The sequence below is a fragment of the Lates calcarifer genome, linkage group LG18 (assembly GCF_001640805.2).
Source record: "Lates calcarifer isolate ASB-BC8 linkage group LG18, TLL_Latcal_v3, whole genome shotgun sequence".
Classification (NCBI taxonomy): domain Eukaryota; kingdom Metazoa; phylum Chordata; class Actinopteri; family Centropomidae; genus Lates; species Lates calcarifer.
This window is the reverse complement of record NC_066850.1, coordinates 18,235,820-18,258,127: the sequence shown is the minus strand read 5'-3', so window position 1 is coordinate 18,258,127 and position 22,308 is coordinate 18,235,820. Positions and strand designations below refer to the sequence as shown.

The 22,308-nt window shown below is 40.8% G+C and overlaps 1 protein-coding gene across 2 annotated transcripts in view; it reads left to right on the top strand.

The window, feature by feature from the left end:
• Nucleotides 1-20,503, top strand: part of large1 (LARGE xylosyl- and glucuronyltransferase 1) — a 79,569-nt gene extending 59,066 nt beyond the window's left edge. For both annotated transcript variants that reach the window (XM_018697217.2, XM_018697216.2), the window contains 7 exons: nucleotides 2,032-2,157; nucleotides 4,599-4,754; nucleotides 10,184-10,347; nucleotides 15,112-15,390; nucleotides 15,583-15,729; nucleotides 17,542-17,737; nucleotides 18,615-20,503. In XM_018697217.2, the coding sequence (XP_018552733.1) occupies nucleotides 2,032-2,157; nucleotides 4,599-4,754; nucleotides 10,184-10,347; nucleotides 15,112-15,390; nucleotides 15,583-15,729; nucleotides 17,542-17,737; nucleotides 18,615-18,812 (1,266 nt within the window). In that variant the 3' untranslated portion in view covers nucleotides 18,813-20,503. The remainder of the gene's footprint in view (nucleotides 1-2,031; nucleotides 2,158-4,598; nucleotides 4,755-10,183; nucleotides 10,348-15,111; nucleotides 15,391-15,582; nucleotides 15,730-17,541; nucleotides 17,738-18,614) is intronic.
• The last annotated feature ends 1,805 nt before the right edge of the window (nucleotides 20,504-22,308 follow it).

The following is a 22,308-nucleotide window of genomic DNA, read 5'->3' as shown; positions in this document are numbered from 1 at the left end:
TGACCATCAGGTTCTTGGTCACCTCTGTTATCAACACCCTTCTCCCCTGATTGCTCAGTTTGCCAGCCAGCTCTTGTTGTTGTTGCAAATTTTTTCCATGTAAGAATTATAGAGGCCACTGTGCTCTTGGAAACCTTCAGAGCAACAGAAAGGTTTTTGTAGCCTTCCCCAGATCTGTGCCTCAACACAATCCTGTCTCTGATCTCTGCAGACAATTCTTTAGACCTCATAGCGTGGTTTTTGCTCTGACATGCAGTGTAAGCTGTGAGACCTTATATGGACAGGTTTCTTATGGAAAGGATCTGAATACTTCTTACACCAGCTGAAAGTCGAACAATAACACAAACAAACAGATCAAGGCAGTGATATTCCATCAGCTCCCATGCTCTGCAGGGTAAAATAACAACTGGTAGTGAAATAGCAATGTTTTGAGTTGACATTGTGTGAATGACTTCTTTCCAGTATATCCCAGGGCCTTAAAGAAATGAACATGAAGAGAAGAAGAGGTAGAGAAAAGGGGCACATGGCTAAGCAGCAACAATGTTCACTTGAAATCCTGGTTTAGGCCAAAGACAGGAGAAACTTGAACTTAATTCAGTTAAAATGAAAGGTTCTGCTACTAGTGGATGTGTTAGTGGATGTACAGTTTTAAGCTCTTTTTGTGTTTTGCAACTTGAGTTCAGTCAGTTTAAACCTCTGGGCAGGATATATTTTCATACATCTATCCTGAAGGTCATAAATAGGCGTTATCTTATCCTGTGCCGTGTTCCTATCATAGTAAGGGCATACACTGAGACCTTGGCGAAGGGTCTCTCTTATCTCAGAGCTATTCAGAGCTCATCTAGATGAGAGGTGCATTTATGAGATTTTAATTAAACCTTCATTAAATGAAGTCCCGCAAGGTATGCAGTTTGGAAAATGAGCGGGGCTTTGGAAATCGTTTCAGCGTTCCATCTGCCTTCTGCTGTATGAGCACGTCCAATGGACTGTCAGACCTCTTTATCACAGCATTCATTATGAGGCTATAGAGTTTTTATGTCTCCCATTAGGAAACTGGAATCTGTCACTGAGACTCTTGTGAACCCTTAAAGATGTCAAAGTCAAGAAAGTCTCTCCAATGCAGCCCACGTACATTTCCTCAAAGCTATTTGAAGTATTCAGCTTTACGAGTGTGATTACACATAAATTAAGAATTAAAGCCTTAACATCTGGAGACATACAAAACACTAACAAGACAGAGGAAGAGTCGGTACTGTTAAAGTGAACCCACAGCTCTCCCAACATTTGGAGAGAATAATTAACAGTATATTTTATTCAAGGTGAAGCCATCAATTGGGTGATCATTTTTCCCACCTCAACTACTAGTGGTGATGATGAAATTATTAATGTGTCAAAAGGTATTTTAATGGCCTCTTAAACCTCACAGTACACACTCATACCATGCAGCCAGAGAAATATATTTTACATTCTAATGGAGATAGAGACCAAATCTATTTTCTGATCTGTTTCTACATCAGTTTCTGAGCAAGACTAGACATATTTTGCACAGTGGAGGAAAAAGCAGCTCTGACCATCCAGTCTCACACCACACATACCATCAACTACCAAACTAAAATAATATGTCTAATAATACCATCCTCTGCAGTCTGCAAAAGCTGTTTTACCTTATGCTTATTACACACAAGTATGCATTTTGCTGATTATGCAAAAGTACAATACCATAGCAAAAGAATCATTAAAAAAATGCTGATGATAATAAAGTATGAGAGATGTGTCAGAGACACTGTATGGTAATATGAGAAAGTGTTTGTTTTTGACACGCCTTGTTTTACAATGCTAGTCAAAGTGGTGTGTAGTCAACAATCTATGCAAAAAGCAGGGGAAGATTAGATACAGCTTCATGCGGCCGTCTAATAAACTGGTGCAGGGTCAGATTAAACTGTGTGGTTCAGACCTGTAGGTGATGAAACACAAGGCAAAGCATAAGGCTCAGTGTGTGTTTTGTGTGTGTGTGTGTGTGTGTGTGTGCAGGACATCTTCAACGCTGTGATCAAACAGAACCCTTTCCTGGTTCACCAGCTGCCGTGCTTCTGGAACGTCCAGCTGTCCGATCACACGCGCTCTGAGAAGTGCTACAAAGATGTTTCAGACCTCAAGGTGAGACCCTGCTGTCCCCACTGTGCACCTACTCACTCACTTCAGACATACAAGACCTGACCTGCATTAATCAGTCTCGAGTCAGCCCCACACTCAGCGACACACATTTAGTTCTACTTTTAGGCATTTTAGGGATTTTGTTAACCTTGAAAAAGCACCCTGTGTTTTTCAGGCTTTAGAAGATGTGAGGAGCTCCCTGAGCCTCACAGTACCGTAATTTCCGGACTATTGAGCGCACCTGAATATAAGCCGCACCCACTAAATTTAAAAAGAAAAAAAAAGTACATATACAGGCCGCACTTGTCTATAAGCCGCAGGTGTCTAAATGTTTTTACAGGCATGAAGCTCATTAGCCCGTAAAAATCTATAAATTAGCCGCATCATTGTTTAAGCCGCAAGGTTCAAAGCGTGTGAAAAAAGTGGCGGCTTATAGTCCAGAAATTACGGTAGTTCTCTGGTAACTGGACAATGATAGAACATGTATACATACAACATGTGTGTCCATTCATCAAGCAGCATTTCTTCTATTTTCAGCTGTTTTTCTAGCATGGTGTTGATCAGGCTCCCTGACAGGCAGCCATCTGTACAGGTTCAGTTTGGCCTTTTTACAACTCAGACTCCAACACCAGTAATGTCCAGTAATGCCTAGATGTCTAGTGTCTTAGCTCAGTTACAGTAATTGCTACAAAATAAATTAGGACACATTTAAAATGAATTAACATTAAAATATTGAGAGCTAAGTGTGTATGGATGGATGGGCCTTGATGTTGTCAAATATCCTGAGCAGACATGATGCACAGTGAAAGCAAACCAGCAGCTACCTCAGTTGGTGGAAGCTGTTTAAACAGCAGAGTTGTTATTTGTGTCTTCTCAGGCTGAACCTTTTGGTAAGTGGCCTGTCAAACACCAACATGTGATGGAATTTTCTGCCATCAAAATAATTGCCCCAGACTGTAGCCCTTTAATCCAGGGTTTTGAGTGCTATGAAAAATACAAGATTTAATCAAATAACCAAATCAAAAACTCCGCTCAAGATTTGGCTCTTATTCTGCAAGTGCTCTATGAATTCAGACTACTACAGTGAAGCTAAACTCTCACATAAAACCACTTTTGTACCAAGGGGGTCTTAAAACACAATGACACTTCACATGAAATAGAAATGGAAATGTTTGCTGAAGAAAACATTTGCTTGCTTCTGCTGAAAAACTGCAGTTGAAACATTTGAATGGAGTGTTTCAAATGTGAGTCTGTGGAGCCTGGAAGGTGTTTTTGTTGGGATGATGGTAATAAAGTGACAGTTATGGTGGTGTAACCAGTGAAAGAAGTGGCAGTTGAAGTGTAAGCTCTGAAAGCTGAATTGCCAGTTAATCTATGGAGTCAGGCTACTGGTGGTAGAGTTTACTAAAATGTCCAGTGTATGAATAGTTGCAGAATCACTGTTAAATAAGCTTTTGTAAAAACTCAGGAGGCTTGTTGTAACCTTTGAGGTCATAGGAAATATAACATTTATGATTCAGCTAAATTGCATGTTAATCCAAACAACTCATAATCTTGTTGTCCCCAAAAAAGTGAAAATCCTGGAGGACCTCCAGATAAGACTATTGCTACACGAACTGGTCAGTCCGAGAAATCACCAGCAACATTTGATACATTGGTTCAATCTGAGAGTGATATTATGGGGGCAGAATAACCTGTTTTCACCTGTTTTTTTTTTTTTGCAGTTTACTTATGATCCTGAAGGTCTAGATGATTTTACTATATAATATATATGAAATCATGAAATGAATGGAAAAAAATAAAAAATAAAAAATGATAATGATAATGTTGATTCCAGTGTTAAAATCTTATTCCTTCACTCTCTTCTTAACCCAACTGGTCGAGGCAGTCGGTTGACTATATGAATAAAACTGATTTGATTTTTTTTTTTTTTTTTTTTTAAATTTTGAATTTTCCTCTGTATGATGACTGTTACATTCCGCTGTGCTCATTTAGACTGTTTAATTCTCTTGACCAGTACACAGCAGTTATGTAAATTGGTAGTATGTTTGATATTAGTCATAAACATTTGGACAACAATGTCCAGGTATAAGAACAAGAGACTAATAGGAAACCAGAGTAATATTTTATGGTTATTAATGGCATTTGGGTATGGGGCTGTGAATGTTATTAGACATTATGCAAGGCTTGTGATTGTAGTGGTGAGTACCTACCAACAGTGGGAAACGAGGGAAAAACAACAAACTAGATAAAGGGTGTTTGGGTGCTGTACACCTGGCACGACTTAAAGGATCTGCTGCTAACATGTTGGTGCCTGATACCTTAGGGCACCTTCAGAGGTCTTGCAGAGTCCACACCTCGGTAGGTCGGAGCTATGTTGGTGGTACATAAAGGCATAAGATCAGCAGCATATTAAACAGGCACGGCTCTAATGTTCTGAACAGGTGATCCATTGGAACTCTCCCAAGAAGCTACGAGTGAAGAACAAGCATGTTGAGTTTTTCCGGAACCTCTATCTAACCTTTCTGGAGTACGATGGCAACCTGCTGCGGCGAGAGCTGTTCGGCTGTCCCAGTGAGGCCGACCACAACAGTGAGAACGTAAGTGGAATTACTTCAGTTTTTTTACTTCAGTTGTGGTGTCTGTTTAATGCTGAGGATATGAAGGGTGGTGGTAAATTAGTATTAAGGCAGCTGCATCAGAGCCAGAGGAGCAAGTTTTTATGTCAGGTGAGTGTCAGATCCATCTATCAGTCAGGCCGACAGTCAAACTACTTCATAGATATAAAATGTCATGTGTAGAAGGTGGCTGTGTTTTCTGAGGGACAGTGTCCATCATTTCTCATACAGCCTGTCTGGAATGACGTTTCTCCCACACAAATACTAAGTCTTGCCATAGCACCCTTGAATCCCAGGTATATGAACTAAACAAACAACTATAATGATTAGCTGTTGGTAGTGGACTCCACTCTGTGAGATACAGACTACACTCAAACAAAGTCTGTGTGTCTAATGGGGCCTCCTCTGTCAGCTGGAATATGATGCTCCATCTCCATCTTAGTGGGAGGAACATGTTGAAAGGAGGAGTTAATGAAGTGAACTGTGGACCCAGATGATCCCTCTGTCCATCACATTGTGACTGCAAGAGAATATGAACATGGTTAAAAAGGGAAACAGTACGTGTGGGATGTTGAAGCTCAGCAACCATCTCAGCTTGACTCACGCAACTTGAGGAGAAAAATATTAAAAAGTATTTAAGTATTTTTATTCCACATTTTGTACGTTATCTTTACAAGAGTATTCAAAATCCAAATTCTACTAGTAAGCTGTACTATGGTAAGAAAACCATATCGCTCAAAGGGTCTTGATCCTCAACAAACGAAACTTATCTCTTAAAGCAACAGTAAGCTACATCACTGTACTCACAAAACTTATATAATGTTTCCTTTTCCAGAATATTATGACTTAACATGAAATGATTTTAGTTGACTTTTGACAAATTACTATTAATGAACTTATTTATTTCAATTACATGAACTATTTAAAAAATATAGACCACATTTATTAAACTAAAACATTTGAGGTTTGGCTATTAAATAATGAGACTGATGCTGTAATACAATTTTACTGAACATCAACATTTTTCAGTGTCTTTCTCCTTCAACATCCTCCACTTCTGCATCAACACACTGCTGCATTCAGGTCTTCCACTGATCAAAGCAGTGCAGTAGGTCTTCTTTGGACAGTTGTCTCAGAACCTCTGTGGTTCTTTTCTTAACTTCTGACACAGACTCACAACGTGTTCCTTTGAGCACAGATTTGATCTTAGGAAAAAGGAAAAAGTCACATGGTGCTGGATCAGGTGAACAGGGAGGGTGATCAAGCACTGGGATTTGTTTTTGGGCCAGAAACTGCTTTTCCTTTTGATCAGGAGTCAGAAGTTTTGGGACAGCTTTGGCACACACTTTTGTCATGTTCAAACTTTCATGCTAAATATTTCTGCTCTCATTCTTATACTGAGTCATCGATCATTTCCAATGATTTGTTCAGTTTGTTGGATGTTTTCAGAAGTTGTTGATGTGCATGAACACCCAGAACGTTCATCGTCTTGGACGTCCTCTGCTCTGCCCCTTTAAGCTAATCATTTTCCAACAACTTAGCAAAACCACATGCACTTCAATCAGTAGCTGCTGTGAACCACATGGTTTTATCCTCATAAGCGCAGTCTCATTATTTAATAGTTATACTTCAAGAATGTATTTTGGCTCCCACAGAATCTGTGCCTGCCCATCAGAGACTTAATGCTGCTTAGGCATTCATCAGGATTCTGCATCTCACCCAGACACCGCCTAACAGTTTGTCATCCACGCTAAAACATCAGAAAAAGTGACCATCTCTCTGCCTCCTCCTGTGTGCTTTAATGGCAGCTGTCAAACAGCAAAACGGTGCTTTGCTGCTATTATGTGGTAAGAGGTGTGGGTAGATGCAGAGGCAATTTTTGACAAAAGCAAGACTGTTACTCTGTGTGGTTTCAGCAGGTACAGCTCTGCCATGTCACCTTTGACTTTATCTGTGATTGCCTGTTTTGTTCTCTAGTATGACTGCAAACTGCAGGCGCTGCCAGGGACATATCTGTGTTTCTTTTGTTTGATAATGAATTACACAGAGAGAAAACTGGCTTCTTAACTGGCATCTGATTCACAGACTGAGGCTTTATGATCACACATCAGCCTTTTTCGAAACATTTTCCCTTTTCCACACTATAAATTCATCGGTGGCTGAAATCAGATGCTCACAATTTATTTGGATGTAATAAATTTTGTTACATTCCACCACCTGTCATTTTTTACACTCCTCTTTTTTTAGCTGCACAACTAATGAAGAATGCTGTCCATAGGATCTCTTGTTTACTATATGTTGCACATGAATAATATCTACAGTGACCAGCCCTCAGCTTCTTCTATCGGCTTTCCAGTCTGAAGGCAAACAAAACAATTAATTATTTATAAGACTGATTGGGAATTTATAGCTGTGTATATGCTATAGCTGTCCTGTGCCTTCTCAAAAATGTAACTGGGGCTACAGTGGCCATAGAGATACCACAGTGATTAAAAAAAAAAAAACAGTTTCCAGCACTAACAACAAAAAGGTACAGCTGAGGTTAAAGGAATGTGATTAGTTCTGCAGGTATTTGGTCATAACAGCATAGTGGACATATTACATTTTTTACAAAATATCATGAAAAAAACATCCAATAATTGTCACAATATTTTGGCCTAGATTAAAGTGGTCATCTGACTAAGAAACCAATACTACCCTCAGTATAGCCAAAGAAGTAGTGTGATGAAAAAGAATTGAGTTTCTTCCTCATTGAGCCTAATTAAAAACCTTTTAATGTCCCTCCATGGTACATGTTATGCAGGACATTAATGCTGTCATGCTGGTGTCTCTGTAGACATTCTTGTGAACACAGTAACTCAAAAGCAATTCAGAGTCGAAACTTCATATGTGTGCTACAGTTACGCAGTATGGAGTAAATGATATGATTAAATGTTTGAGCACCTCTCTGTATACATTTATATATTAATGAGGGAACACACACACACACACACACACACACACACTCTCCCAGAAATTGCTGTAACTCCTTCACACTAACAAGTGCAAACTGATTACAAGTATGTAGCATCCACAGACATAGATGCTGCTCTGAAAAATCTTCTCTAATTAATATGTTAGTGGGCTTAATTAGGCTTTTCTTTGGAGTAGATATCAGATTAGGTTATTGGTGTGTCTTATTGCATACATTTAGCACATTCATGAGATAAAACAGATTTTTTGAAACTGTCAGCTGTGGCTCAGGACGTAGAGCGGTTGCCCACCAATCAGAAGGACAGTGGTTCAATCCCTGGCTCCTCCAGTCCACATGTTGAAGTATCCTTGGGCAAGATACTGAACCCTAAATTTGTCATCGGTGTGTTTGTATGTATAGAACAAGTGCCGTATGAATGCTTTGAGTGGTCGATATGACTAGAAAAGCGCTATATAAATGCAGTCTATTTACCATTCTGCTGATGAGAGAACAGCTGGTTCTGAGGACAGTGACAGCCCCACCACTGTCAGTCAGAGTCGGTGTGGACTGAACAGATGGATGCTTCAGTAGCTCATATGCACCTCTGACATTCCACGTCTGGTGTAATTTTGGGGTTCATTCAAATGTATCGTCTTTATGGCAGATGTTGACACACAGTTCTTTGTACAACTGAGTGCAGCACCATGAATGTCTTTGAGCAGAGTGTCCCAAAGTATGCTGTGTTATTGCAGTGTATACAATTTATCAGGTTGAGGCAACAAAGACACATAAAAGACAAGAGTTCCCAGAGAGAGATGAGGGAGGAGGCTGTAGCAGCGGGTTTTTACTCCACCTTCTAGTGTGTCCATTCAGAACAGGCAGAAAGACTTCCAACTTTAGAGGTACTATTTATCATACTGTGTAGACTCTGGTGGTGTTTTATCATTCAGCTCATTCTTTGCGCTTCCCCAGCTTCTAACCTGCTGAAGGTCACCATGGTCAGGAGTTGGGTTTTTACAGGACCAGCCTCTATGGGCTGTAGAATTATTTAAGCGTCAGCTCTGTGGTCAGTTAATCACATTATAATTTTCCGTCATTGTGTGCCAGACACTTTTTTTGCCAACAGTCAATTCTAATGTGTCCTTAACTTAGGAAATAGTTTGCTCACTCAATTTTTCAGAGTTTGAACAGCGATTTAAATCCCATTAAAGTGATGATTAGACTAATGAAGTCACTGAGGAATTGGCTCCAGCAGCACATTGCAGACCAGGCTCCTTCAGGGCCACAGTGCCACTGCAGCCCAGTCACTCACTGCAGCTCCACTAATCACACTGTTCAAAGCAGAGCGACACCGTGCACGGCGTGCTCTGCTGACAGTCCTTTAGCTACTTCTTTCTACTTTTCCTCACAGCACAACCTGACTGTGCTTTGTTCAGCTGCAGCGTTTCCAGTGTGTTGAGTTCATCTTCACCTGAACTGAAATCACAGTTAGATAAACCTGGGAACAAACTGTTTTTGTCCATTCGTACATCGGTTGATGTATTGCTCCATTAACACATCACTTTTACAGTTGACACACACTGTGCAAAAGGCTCCAGTCTTGTGCGCAGTAAATCCTGTTTTGCTGTTTTTGTCTGTGTTTCATCCGAAAGTTAACAAAAGCTAATGAGGGAGAATTAATTGGAAAACTGCATTTTATTTGTATTACACTATAATAGCTTGGTGCAAAACTGACTCATGTAGGATTAGAGTCCTGGCTCTGTGGTATACAGTGGCACAGAAAGGCCCTCAAAATGTAACCCATGCTACTGCATCATACCCAGTGATTTAGTACGTACACTGATCAGCCATAATATGAAGTGAATAATATTGATCATCTCATTACAACAGAATATTCTGGTAATCAGACATGTACCACCCACCTAAACATTGCTGTAGACCAAACACTACAGGACACCTCCCAAGGTCCCGTGTCCATGCCCTGATGGGTCAGAGCTGTTTTGAGCAGCATGAGGGGGACCTACATCATATTATGCTGGATCAGATTGGAATCTGGGGAGTTTGTGATCCAGGTCAACACCTTGGGCTTGGACTTTCCCCTCATCATTATAGTCTATGTTGTCACTTCTAGCTGTTCAAAATCCCATGATGTATACAATACAAGAAACATGAATAGATCTAAGTCCAGAAGTAGTGATGTGCTACTTGGCTAAAGGTGTTTGATACAACATAGAAACTTTCCTTATTCTGTGCAGCTTGTACCTGCAGTGTACTGTCTGAAGACTCATAAAAGCATTAAAAACCCTGGTGTAGCTTGGTGTGTGTGAAGTGATTAATGATGTTTCTGTTTTAACTCTGTTTTGATGATGGTGCAGTGAGTCAGTTGCACTCACAGCAGCTGAGGGGTTTCCTTCTGGTCCATACACTGTCTCACTGTCACCTCTCCTCCTGTCTGCAGCTCCAGAAGACTCTGTCGGAGCTAGACGAAGATGACCCTTGCTACGAGTTTCGTCGAGAGCGATTCACCGTCCATCGAACACACCTGTACTTCCTCCACTATGAGTATGAACCCAGCTCCGACAACACAGACGTCACTCTAGTGGCTCAGCTCTCGATGGACAGGTACTGTTCTCAACCTACAGCAACAACACTCAAAAGACAGTCTGCTCTTACATTCATTAACACTCCCCTACATAGAAATGGAGAACTGTCTGAGAGACCCTTGTTATGAAACTGGTGCACAGGTGTGCTCAGGTGTTAAAGTAGGCAGGGCTCTGCAGATTCTGTAACTTATTTTGGGCATCCAGGGTTCCAGAAGTGAAGTTCCATTTATTTTCTTCTCAGCTGATGTTGAAAACATTTTAGAGCACTTCCAGTACAAGAGATGAACAACCTGTATATAGGTATAAGCTTGTGTAGATAAAACTGAGGTTGGATGTCACCTACAACCCCCAAGGAACTTTTTGATAAGAAATACCCATTCACAGGCATAATGTTTGCGACAATTACAGTGACACAGCATTTGCGTTCTGATTCACTCCTCTGTTGTAGTTTTGTAGTATTTAGAACCATCCACCATAACAAACTATAAATCTCAGTTGGAATTATTCCAAGTGATGAATAATTGATCCAAGTGACACGGACCTGGAGTCGATTAAATAATCCAGGAGACTCCTGTGTTTAGGAACATTGAGGATATCACTTTGAAATAGGAATTTATACTAGATAGAAAGTACCTCTGATATCAGTAGCTTCTCTGAATTTGCAACTCTGTTCTTTTACTCGTGACACAAATGCCTCCACCACCTTCAAGGTCACTGCTCAACCAGTTACAATAAAAAGAATTCAAGGAGAAATTGTGAAAGTTGATGTCTGTATTTCCAGTTGTAAGACTCATCACTGTGCTGTTACTGGGAGCCTGTGCAGTGTGAAGAGGAAGAGGTGCAGATGACTAGGAACCAGTTTGCTCTTCGTGATGCTGCTGTTTACATGTTGGATGTTTTCTTTGCATCCATTCATACTTTCCCGGTCTGCAGTCTTTTCCATGCACATGCACACCCATGAAAGCCTTCTGAGAATCCTGCCTCAGAGTGTACATGGACAGCTAATCAGGTTTATATTTCATGTGATGGGAGTCAGTTACAAACCATGAAGCAGAATGGTTGTCAGTGCTCTACTGACACCCAGCTGAGACACAATGGGGCATATTGACAGATCTGCAGTATCTGATGAGCCATACGACGTTCAGCTTTTAGTGGATTTGAAACACCCCACTGACAGATTTAATAAAGAGCATTATGTAATTTCTTAAGATACAGAGAAAATCCAGGGATTTTAACATCAAACATCAATCTGCCAGCATCAGTCTGCTATTTATATGCAAATTTAGCTATTTAGTTTTATCATTAACAGTGAGCAGGGGAATTATAAGCGAATTTTTGCAGTGAGTATTGTGGTAGTGTGAACATCTAATTCCTCCTAAACCTGAAAGGTCAGTATATTCAGTGTGTCTATGCACGTCTCTGACATCTTTCTCTCTTTAGGTTTGAGTTGTTTGTGTTACTCACAGGTTTGCCCCACAGACATTTGAACTGGAACTTCTTAGGTATTCATTCATTCTCAGGCAAAATTCCCATCTTCATGAAGCAGCCTGGTAATGTAGTGACTAATTGCACGCATGGTTGCTAATCACACACTAAGTTAGCACATTTAATGTGAACATATCAACAGCTGACTGCAAACGATGCATGGCAGGCTTTTATTAAACTGGATGATGACACATTTTAAGTATTATCAGCAATATGTACTTGAAGTATCAGCAGTAAATTATTTCGGCAGAAAATTGACCCCTGTAACTGATGTATTCATTATTCAGTGACATTATATGAGATTGATAGATACTGTTGCATCAGTGTGGATGCTGTGTTTTACTCCTCCTCCAAAGGCTCACCAGAGATTACTCAGAGAGTTCTATTACCTAAATCTCTGTTCATTTTTTAAAAATGTTTTTTTTTTTTTTTTTTTTTGTGAAACATATCATTTTACCTCTCAGGGCATCAAACAGTCACTGAAATGGGGAAACGTCTCCTTAGTTGAAATCATAGACGAGAGAAATGCAGGGGCCCAACCCTGATTTTTGTGAGGGTTCACACACCAGAAATGTAGGGACCTAATCTGTAGCAATACACTGTATTTTATAAGATAATGTAACCAGTGACTTCACCTGTCAGATAAATGTAGTGGAGCAAAACATACACTAGTTTTCCTTCTACTTTCTCTGAGATGTAGTCTAAGTATAAAGTAGCAGAAAATAATAATAGTATCTTCATCAAAGTCTTTGTCAATCTTAGTCCTGGATTAAATGTACTTTGTTACTTTTCAACACTGCACACAGAACAGTAAGGTCACTCCCTAAGACGTGATGGATGGTTTGCAGTTGACCAGTGGTCACCAAAGTTGAATTTCACATAAAAGCACAGTGTGAATTTGCTCTGCGTTTGCTAGCAAATCCATCAAGAGTAACAATGAGAAGAGTTGACTGTGGTCTTAAATCGAGCAGTTACAAACACTGAGGATGATGAAGCCTTTAACATAAACCTGACTTCAGCTAGCTGTTCCTGGTGGTCACTACATGTATCAATAAGTAAGGAACTTGTGAGAAAGTCTGTGCAGACTGTTGGAGTTGGATAGACTGTAAAGCTCGGGGGTTACTGACAGTCTCTAATGTAAATCTAGTGTTCTCTTGCTGGCTCTTAATCTTATCTCCAGTCTGAAGCACCTGTAAAATGATGTAGTTAACATTAAGGATGTGACAGTTGTTTTTTTTCTTTCTTTCTTTTTGTTTTTTTGTTTGGTTCTCTTAGCTTTCTCCACCAGTAAAGATAATGTCTTTATTTAGAGATTGCCAGCAGAATTAATTAAGATGAACGTGTCAGACTTGTTTCTGCTGCAGCCCTTTTAATCCCGTCTCCTTACTGAACAAATAACTTTGTTTTGTCAGTTTGGTCAATAAGGTTGGGGATATTACAGATCCGAAAAAGGCCTCTGTTTGTTCTCTTTGTGTGGTTACTGGCTCAGGGATAGTAAAGACAAAGAATAAAGCCTGGAGGCATGGAGCATTTCCACCAACAAGACTGTGGGCTAGACTCCATATTTAGTAACCTTTGGATCTCAGCAGTTATTCCAGTCAGAGAGGAGAGATGTACATTCAACACACACTGGAAATTCCTGCTGATACCAAAGCGGTGAAAAACAAGAACAGACAGAACGTTCCTTCACACATGTTTTCATATCATGGTCATATCAGTGTTATTTAGTTAGTCATCAGTGTTGTGGGGTTTTTTTTATCCTAATGTTTTAACAGTATTTCACTCTGTGCTGTTGGGGATCATTTAAACTTATTCAAGGTCATATACAAATACATCATTATCTCTCCTCAAATCATGAAACCGACAGAAATGTCAGATTTCTGTCACATTGTCACATGGTTTTCATTTGTTTGAGAGGATGATTGCTAATAACTTTAGTGATTCCCTCCAAACTTTAGTTCTAAGAAGAGGTTCAGTCTGCTTGAAATGAACTAAGGATTAACACTTAGACATGCCACAGTCATTCCTCATGTGCCACACAATGTAAACTTTCACCACAGGATAATAGTGGACTGTATATTTATCTAATACACTGTCATAGAAGTTCTTTGAGTACATTCATGTTTTCAGGGGAATAAAGCTTTTGATTTAAACTGTAGTTTAAGCATCGTCCAAACAAACATTATTTTAGCACTGTTTTATATTGTCAGTTTGTTGTGTCTTTGCTCAGCAGTGTATTGTTGTGGAGTACGTATAATAAATATGGCCGCCTCTAGGTGCTGCTAGCTGGCTTTAGCTCTTGTCTTGTTTTAATGAGCCCCACAGTGGCTCTGTGCAGGGAAATACTAGCATTCCAGATCCGAAACAGTGTCAGACACTGAGCAAGTAAGACAACTTCACCTTTTGGATAGAATACCAAATAAAATGGAGCGTTACTGTAGTGAGACACATGCAGAGTCAGGACCAAACTTGGTTTTACAAATCAAGGCTTCAGAGTCTGAAATACTGAAATACACTTGACCCAGTAAAGTGAGAAACAATGACATCTCTGACTTTGGTTCTCCTCTCCTGTGTCACCGCTTTACCTCAGGTATTTATTGCAGAGTTGGTGACAATGAGTAGAGCCAGTTTGACCAAAACTCTTCTTCTTTAAAGCTTCAAACAAAAGCGAAGTCTTCTGTTAAGGCAGGCTGTGTCAAGATTTCTTTAATGTAACAAATATAAAACGAAATAACAATCAGTTCTCTATTTGCATATCAGGTCCAAGGCTGAGTAATTCATTATTCCATATCTTCACGAAAAGCAATTAAAGCTGTGGCTAATTGTAATGGTTCTGTGGTACTACATGTCTCACAGAGAGAAACAAAAACAGTTGGAAACAGTTGCAGGGCTCAGTGCTTTGCTTCAAATCTGCTAGAGTTTGTGAGATGAATAACCAGCAGCTATGAGGACACTACCCTACTTTGTGCTGCCATTCTTTCTCATTTATAAGAGGCTCTATTTATATGTGCATTCAAAAGCTTGTTTAGCATTAGATGGTTTATGTCCTGAGTATTGAATGCAGACTAATATGTGCTTATATTATAGTGTATGGGATTGTAAATTATTATTAAGTCATATAGTATAATAGGTTATAAGTATATTAAGTTGTCTAAACATATTATCTTTTGCTGACCAGTTGTTATTTTTTCACACTAGTTATAAACTTGTTTGCACAAGTTCTTATTTTGTTTTTATTATGTTCTCTTTTTAATTATTATCTCACACCCTTGGACACACTCTGTCCAATCCTCTGCAGGCTCCAGATGTTGGAGGCCATCTGTAAGCACTGGGAGGGCCCCATCAGCCTGGCCCTGTACCTGTCCGATGCTGAGGCCCAGCAGTTCCTGCGCTACGCCCAGGGCTCCGAGGTGCTGATGAGCCGCGGGAACGTAGGTTACCACATCGTCTACAAAGAGGGACAGTTCTACCCCGTCAACCTCCTGCGTAACGTGGCCATGCGGCAGGTCAACACACCCTACATGTTCCTGTCAGACATCGACTTCCTGCCCATGTACGGTCTCTACGAGTATCTCAGGTGAGGCCACAGAGAATCAGATGAAAAGTGACTGTGCTGGTTGTGTTATCTGACACAGAGAAAATAGTGAAACTTGTTTTTTTTTGTATTTTCAGTGTATTGTTAATTCTGTCTCATTTTTTAGCTGTTGTACATGCATTTATTTTGCTTAAGTAATAACTTATGCACCTGTGTGTGTGTGTGTGTTTGTAGGAAGTCAGTGGTGCAGCTAGACATGGCCAACACCAAGAAAGCTCTGGTGGTTCCAGCCTTTGAGACGCTGCGATACCGTCTGTCCTACCCAAAATCCAAGGCTGAGCTGCTCTCTCAGCTGGACATGGGTACACTCTTCACCTTCAGGTAAAACACCTGTCTGTCTCTGTAGCCAACCAGGTTTTTATTCAACAAAACACCACAGCAGCTCTTTTCATTTCCCACTCTGTGGTAGAGGTTGTGCAAATCACTAATATGGATTCATCTTTTGTTTCATTCATTGACTCAGATCTTTACTGGTTCATGCTGAGTGGTCAATAGATAAAGCAGCACCATCAAATAACACTGAGAGAAGATAAGCAATTAAAATGATGGACAGTCACACAGTTGGAATGCTACTGAAAATTTAAACATGAAAAATAAATACAAAAATAATTTGAACAATTTCATATAAAATTGTCTTGAAAAGAGATGTGTGGAGGATACATACAATGAAGAACAGGATTAACCTAAAACTAAATAATGTAGGAAATGATATACGTATATGGGAATCCACAGTGGGAAGTCCACCCACACACAAACCTGGTGCCTCACTTTAAAGCAGCAGTCACACCACAAAGTGACATGCATAATATGTGGAGCCAGAAGCTTAAATGAAGTGATTGCACTCGGGGCTGGAGGTGAACTGATAACCAGTCCAACCAACTCTGATCTCAGAACTGTGTGTAAACCATTTCTCTTCTGTGGAGCGGTTTATACTCCAACACAGGAAGTTAAATAAAAGTGAATGGTGCAACACAGCTAATAAGCTACGATAGCTTCCTCTGTTTTTGGCTCTTCATCCCCTCAAAGGTCAGCACTGTCAGGATAGTTTGCTGTTGTTCAACAGCACAAATTCATGTGACAAAGTTCACACTGTACAGATTAATCTCACCTCCTCGAGATACTTTGCCTGAAGCCTGTCAGAAGATTATTACCACCACTTAAACAGTGTTAAACACATCATACCTGAAACCTGGGGAGAGATAATCACAGGTGTTTCCAGCACAAATTAGGAAACTACTGCAATTTTCTTGTGTATATGGATCAATATAAAACCAACTGATCTTATGCTAGAAGTTCAAATCATCAGTGTAATAAATCAGAGTTTCTCTAACACCAGGAGTAAAAATAATTCAGTATTTAAAGTGAAAAAGACATTCCAGTTTTATTAGTCCAGTTTTTGAAATACCCCTCTGATATTCAGCATGCATACACCAATACACAAATTTCAGAGACCAGAACCTGGACATGTAAAACCAAAACTATCTGTGTGGATAGATGCTGTGGCCAGACTGAGGTTAAACGTATTCATTGATTTATTGTGTGTATTACTTAGGCTTATATATTTTAGTGAACTGACCCTTTACTGTGATTTTTTTTATTCCAAATGAGATGGATCAAAACCAGGATAGCTATATATCTTGATGTACCGTCGACTATAGTGTGGCTGTTTTTAATGGTGTCTCTATCGCAGTATGTGACAGTGCACACACACACAGAGCTCCTCTGACACCACACACTGTAGATTTGATTCAGCTAGATTTTTCTGTACGGTTGGAGAAAAGGGGGTGTTCATTTTTCTCATGTGTGCAGCTCTTAGGGGTGGTCACGCTTCCTTCAGTCACACTCACTCTGCTCCGCCTGCCTAGAATTTGCAGTCAGTAAATGCCTCTTTTATCTTGGTGGTGGGTGTTATGGCACCGCCAGAAAAAGAGACACAACTTTTCCCTTTAAAAATGATTTGGTGTGCAGTGTGAGGTAAACAAACAGTCTTTAAATAACGTCTAGATTTTTAAGTGCTTTTATGATACAGACAAAAGCGGGAAACTGAAATGTCACCTGATATTTTAGAAACTATAAATCACACTTCGTCCACCAACAGTCTGAGGAAAAACCTTTTCTCTTTTCTCCTGCCAGGTATCATGTGTGGACTAAAGGCCACGCACCAACTAACTTTGCCAAATGGCGGACTGCCACCACGCCCTACAGGGTGCAGTGGGAGGCAGACTTTGAGCCCTACGTGATGGTGAGGAGGGACAGTCCTGAGTATGACCGCCGCTTTGTGGGCTTCGGCTGGAACAAGGTGGCTCACATCATGGAACTGGATGCACAGGTAACTGACGCACCTCCACCTCATCCACTTCATCCAACTCTTATGATTCCTTTACACAGTTCTCCACAGAAACCTGATCAATGAACACACTTTACAGTTTGTTCATAAGCTTCATTACTGATTTGATATTCTTCTACTGCTTTTTATTAAGAAAACAATAGAATCCTCACACTAGAAAATGCTATGAGGATATCATTTCATGCACAGGAAAACTCTACTTGTAAAGTCAATGAAAAAAATCTGGAAATACAGCAAAATAGATCAAATAAATAACGAGGGGATCAGAAAAGCTGAATGTCTGTGTAATGACTCACCTCTGCTCTGCTGTCTGATCTGTAGCAAAGTTGCATCTAACTATGATCAGGTGTTATTATTAGTGCTGAACTGAACACTGGTTCAGGGTACTTACCTCCACCTATTAGAAAACATCAAACTCCTGTAGTAACAACTATAAAATGATTCATTATACATTTCAAACAAAATGAATTAGCTGATATTATATTGGCATCGTGTTAGATAGCTGATACTCTCTGTTTTAATAAAGCAGTCTGTCGTTGCCTTTATACGTTATTTGTACATCCCATATGACTCAAATGCTGCACAGGAAAACCTCTCAGTAACACTATCTTAATTCAAACTGACCTCATGGGTTTAGACTGAAGCTAAGTGGTTCAATGCAGCAGTTAGTGTCAACTAAAACATCCAGTCAAACTTCAGCTGAACCAGCTAACCTGACTGAACCATGAATGATAATGCTGCTCTTTTTTTTTTTTTTTTTTTTTTTGGGCCATAACAGCTGGTAGGTACTTATCGTGTGTCATTTTTTTTTTTCATCTTGCGTTGTGTGAAAGTTCATCGTCCTCTTCTCTCTCTTCAGGAGTATGAGTTCGTGGTTCTGCCCAATGCCTACATGATCCACATGCCTCATGCGCCCAGCTTCGACATCACCAAGTTCCGCTCCAATAAGCAGTACCGGGTCTGTCTCAAGACCCTGAAGGAGGAGTTCCAACAGAACATGTCGCGGCGCTACGGCTTTGCCGCCCTTAAGTACATGACAGCTGAGAACAACAGCTAGCCACCACTGCAGACCCTCACACCCCCGGTACTGAACTACTGACACACTCCACAGGCTGGGGAGGAGGGGGGCTGGGGTGGGGTGGGGGAGGTGCAGCCCTTGTGAGGCCATCAGGATACTTAGAGACTTGAATCCCTCAGACTTTGTTAGAACTTTTGACCCTCAGTGTGGGACTAAGAGGGTCTTTATGTCCATACTGCTGTGGATAGAAGAGATAATCCAGGAGAAGTTTCACTTCAGCCGGGATCTTAAAGCTGTGAAAGATGACATGAGTGACTGCTGGACCTGGGCCTGGCTGTATGGGCCCTGAGCTCCAGCTGTGGAGTCTTGTCAGACAACAGGCAAAGGAGAGGAGACATTCAATGCCTTGCCATATTTGTAAGATCAGTGACAAAGTTGTGGGCTACGTGTAACATTATGTATGCGTGCGTGCGTGTGTGCGTGTGTGTGTACTCAGATAGATGAAAAGTGTAATTGTGTGTGCGTTCGTTCAGGGCGGAGCTTAGCAAAAAGCTTAAGGAGAGCTGAAGATGCGAAGCGTTCTGTTGCACGCTGCAGAGAGGAACGCCTTCCAAGTGCCATGAAGTAACAAAAAGCAGCTGCAGCTTGACTGACAGCACACCCTGACTCAAATGCAAATTGTCAGCAAGCGGCAAGATAAGACAAAGCGGTAAACACGTCCACACAGATTTTGAAAATCTCATTGTGACAAGTGACACACACTCAGATATTGGGGCGAGCAGCCAGGCAGCCAACCATCTGCTGCTGCCTAATTTGTTTCATAGATGATACAGATCAGAATAAATCCTCCTCCTCATATGACAAGGAAAGTTAAGTGTAAGGATGGCTGGAGGTCGTCAGCTGATATTCAGGGTATCTCCATGTTAGCCTGAGCATGCTGTTAGCGAGTGTTTCTGGTGTTTCGTTACGATTACAGAACCCGACAGCAGCTGGTGCCGTGGGCCGGTCACGTCCTGCACACACACACACACACACACACCTGTTGGAGGTCCTGTCTGAAGCTGCCACCTCCACCCACCACCACCACCACCACCACCACCACGCCGAGCAGCGTTCACTGAGCTCACCGTTTACTTTTCTCCCCAACAATCAGTATTATTTATCAGTGCGTTTACAGTCCCACTGGGTGGAGGAAGGTTAGTGAAGCCACCACATCTCCTCCACGCTGCGTCAGGAGGATCTGAGGAGAACAGGAACGAGAGCTTAAACTCTGGAACTCAGAGGAAATGAAACACTAACTCTCTCTCTCTCTCTCTCTCTCTCCCTCTCTCCTCTCTCTCTCTCTCTCTCTCTCTCTCTCATTTTTTCTCACTCTGGCCTCTAGTTTGATGACAGTATAGAGGCGGCCTGTAACACTGGACTGTCTGGTCATTGTCAAAAAACAAACATCAACAAAAAACAAAATCTTGTTTTCTGAAAAGATTCCAGACAGAACACTGAGACTGACAGTCACTGTAGTCTTATACTGATATCATATGAAACATGTGTATCTACATCAAAGATGTGTGTTGTATGTGTTAACTAGATGAAAAAGTGAAAACTAGTTATTGGGAAAAGACATGATGTCTAAACTTTTTTTTGTTTTTTAAATATGATAGAGACTAGAGATGAAGTTTAAGAATGTAAAGTGACACTGTCACATATATAATATATAAGAAAATGACTAAAAATCCAGATTAGATTACAGTTTTCAGGGTTGGCTCTGATCCAGTCCAGAGTCCAAAACACCTGAGACTGTTTGGTTTCTCACAAAAACACCAGAAGAAGAAAAATTCTGAACTTAATTAGTTTTGGTTCCAACAGTTTAGCTAGGTAGCTAACAACTATCCATACACTACAATACAAGTGTTATTGTCTTTACAGGATCACACATGATTCAGTGGTTAAACTGAACATTTAACACTGGAACAGCCTGATCTGTGTAATCACGTGTTGAAATCACTGGACTCTTTCATGTTATAGTGCTGCGAGGAAAAGATGGCTGATTAATATTAGACAAGATTTTCATTTGTCATAACAAGTGTGTCCCTTCAGGCCTCTGTCCAGGACTGTACAGTATAGTTTGTGTTGAGGCTGATTACCTCAGTAAAGCAGTGTTAAGCTCTGAAACCAGTAACTGAGACAGTTTATAGAGGGACAAGACACACACATCATTATTTTTAATTAGCCCCAACCTCTCAGTCTGGTCACCCTGAAACTAGAGGTCTCTCTCTCTCTCTTTCTCTCTCTCTCTCTCTCTCTCTATTCTCTCTCTCTCTCTCTCTCTCTCTCTCTGTACAGGAAAACTGCAGAAGGTGTGTGTTTAAGTGAATAGGCTGTGTTTTTGATTGTACATGTCTGTTCAGTTCACAGGTGTGTGCGTGCGTGTATGTGTGTGTGTGTGTGTGTGTGTGTGTGTGTGTGTGTGTGTGTGTGTGCTGTGCTGTGTGTGTGTGTGTGGCTTTGCAGGGCTGGGAGGAGCTGCAGTGTGTAAGTAGGACAGTGCTGACTGATGCTGCTACCTGAATAAAAGCAAAGAGTCAAACACTGCCTCCCTGTTTCATCATTTCTTTTCTTCATGAATATCAGTTTAGCCTCATGAACCCAGGGTAAACAGGGGAAGCACTCGCTGTTACACTTCACACAAACAGTAAACCTGTGTGTAGTTGAACCTGTAGGAATTCCCAAGAGCTCAAAGTTTAAAGGAGCATTCTGCTGATTTCACACATCAAACTCCTGTCCTCTCAGGGAACAGAGGACGTCTCAGGCTGTGGAGACAGTTGTGTAACATTTTTTTGCGTTCCTGGAGAAGATAACATCATCAGGGTTATCAACACATGGGTTTGTGGACTACTCAACTTATAACAGAATGCCTGACAGGCATGTCTGGGTAATCAGAGCCTCAGCTACAAGGATAGAATGTGTGATATATGATTGGATTAAAAACAACTCATCCACATATAAGAGGAAAGTAAACACAGGTTTGATTAAAAGTCGAGTGAGGCTGATTTTAGGTCGACTGTACAGGACACACCTCCACCCAACCTGAGTCACCTGAAGCACCTGAACGACACCTGCTGCAATTAAGAGCGAGAACTTGTTAACAAGCAGCAGAGTGGAAATAAACAGTTAAAATGGCTGAAACCAAACCTAAACTCTTCTGTATGAAAAACTACTGTAACAATATTCATCTCCATCTAACATCCAGTCTTGAATAGATTCAGTGTTGTTGTCAGAAAAGGGGAACCTGGGGACGTTGTGTTGTATCCAGAACACTACTTTCTGACCAGTTGTATTTACCTGTTTATTTTCTCTCATGTTCAGTTTGTACAGTATGACCCCGCCTGCTGCTGAGATATGTGAGGCTGAAGGGACAGTGTGCTGACCTGACTCCAAATGAAATGAGAGCGGGGGGGGGGGGGAGAGCGGAGCACCCAGTTTATCAGCTCCCTGGTGTCTGACTGTCCCTGGTAGAGCCATCCCTTAACTTCCCTTT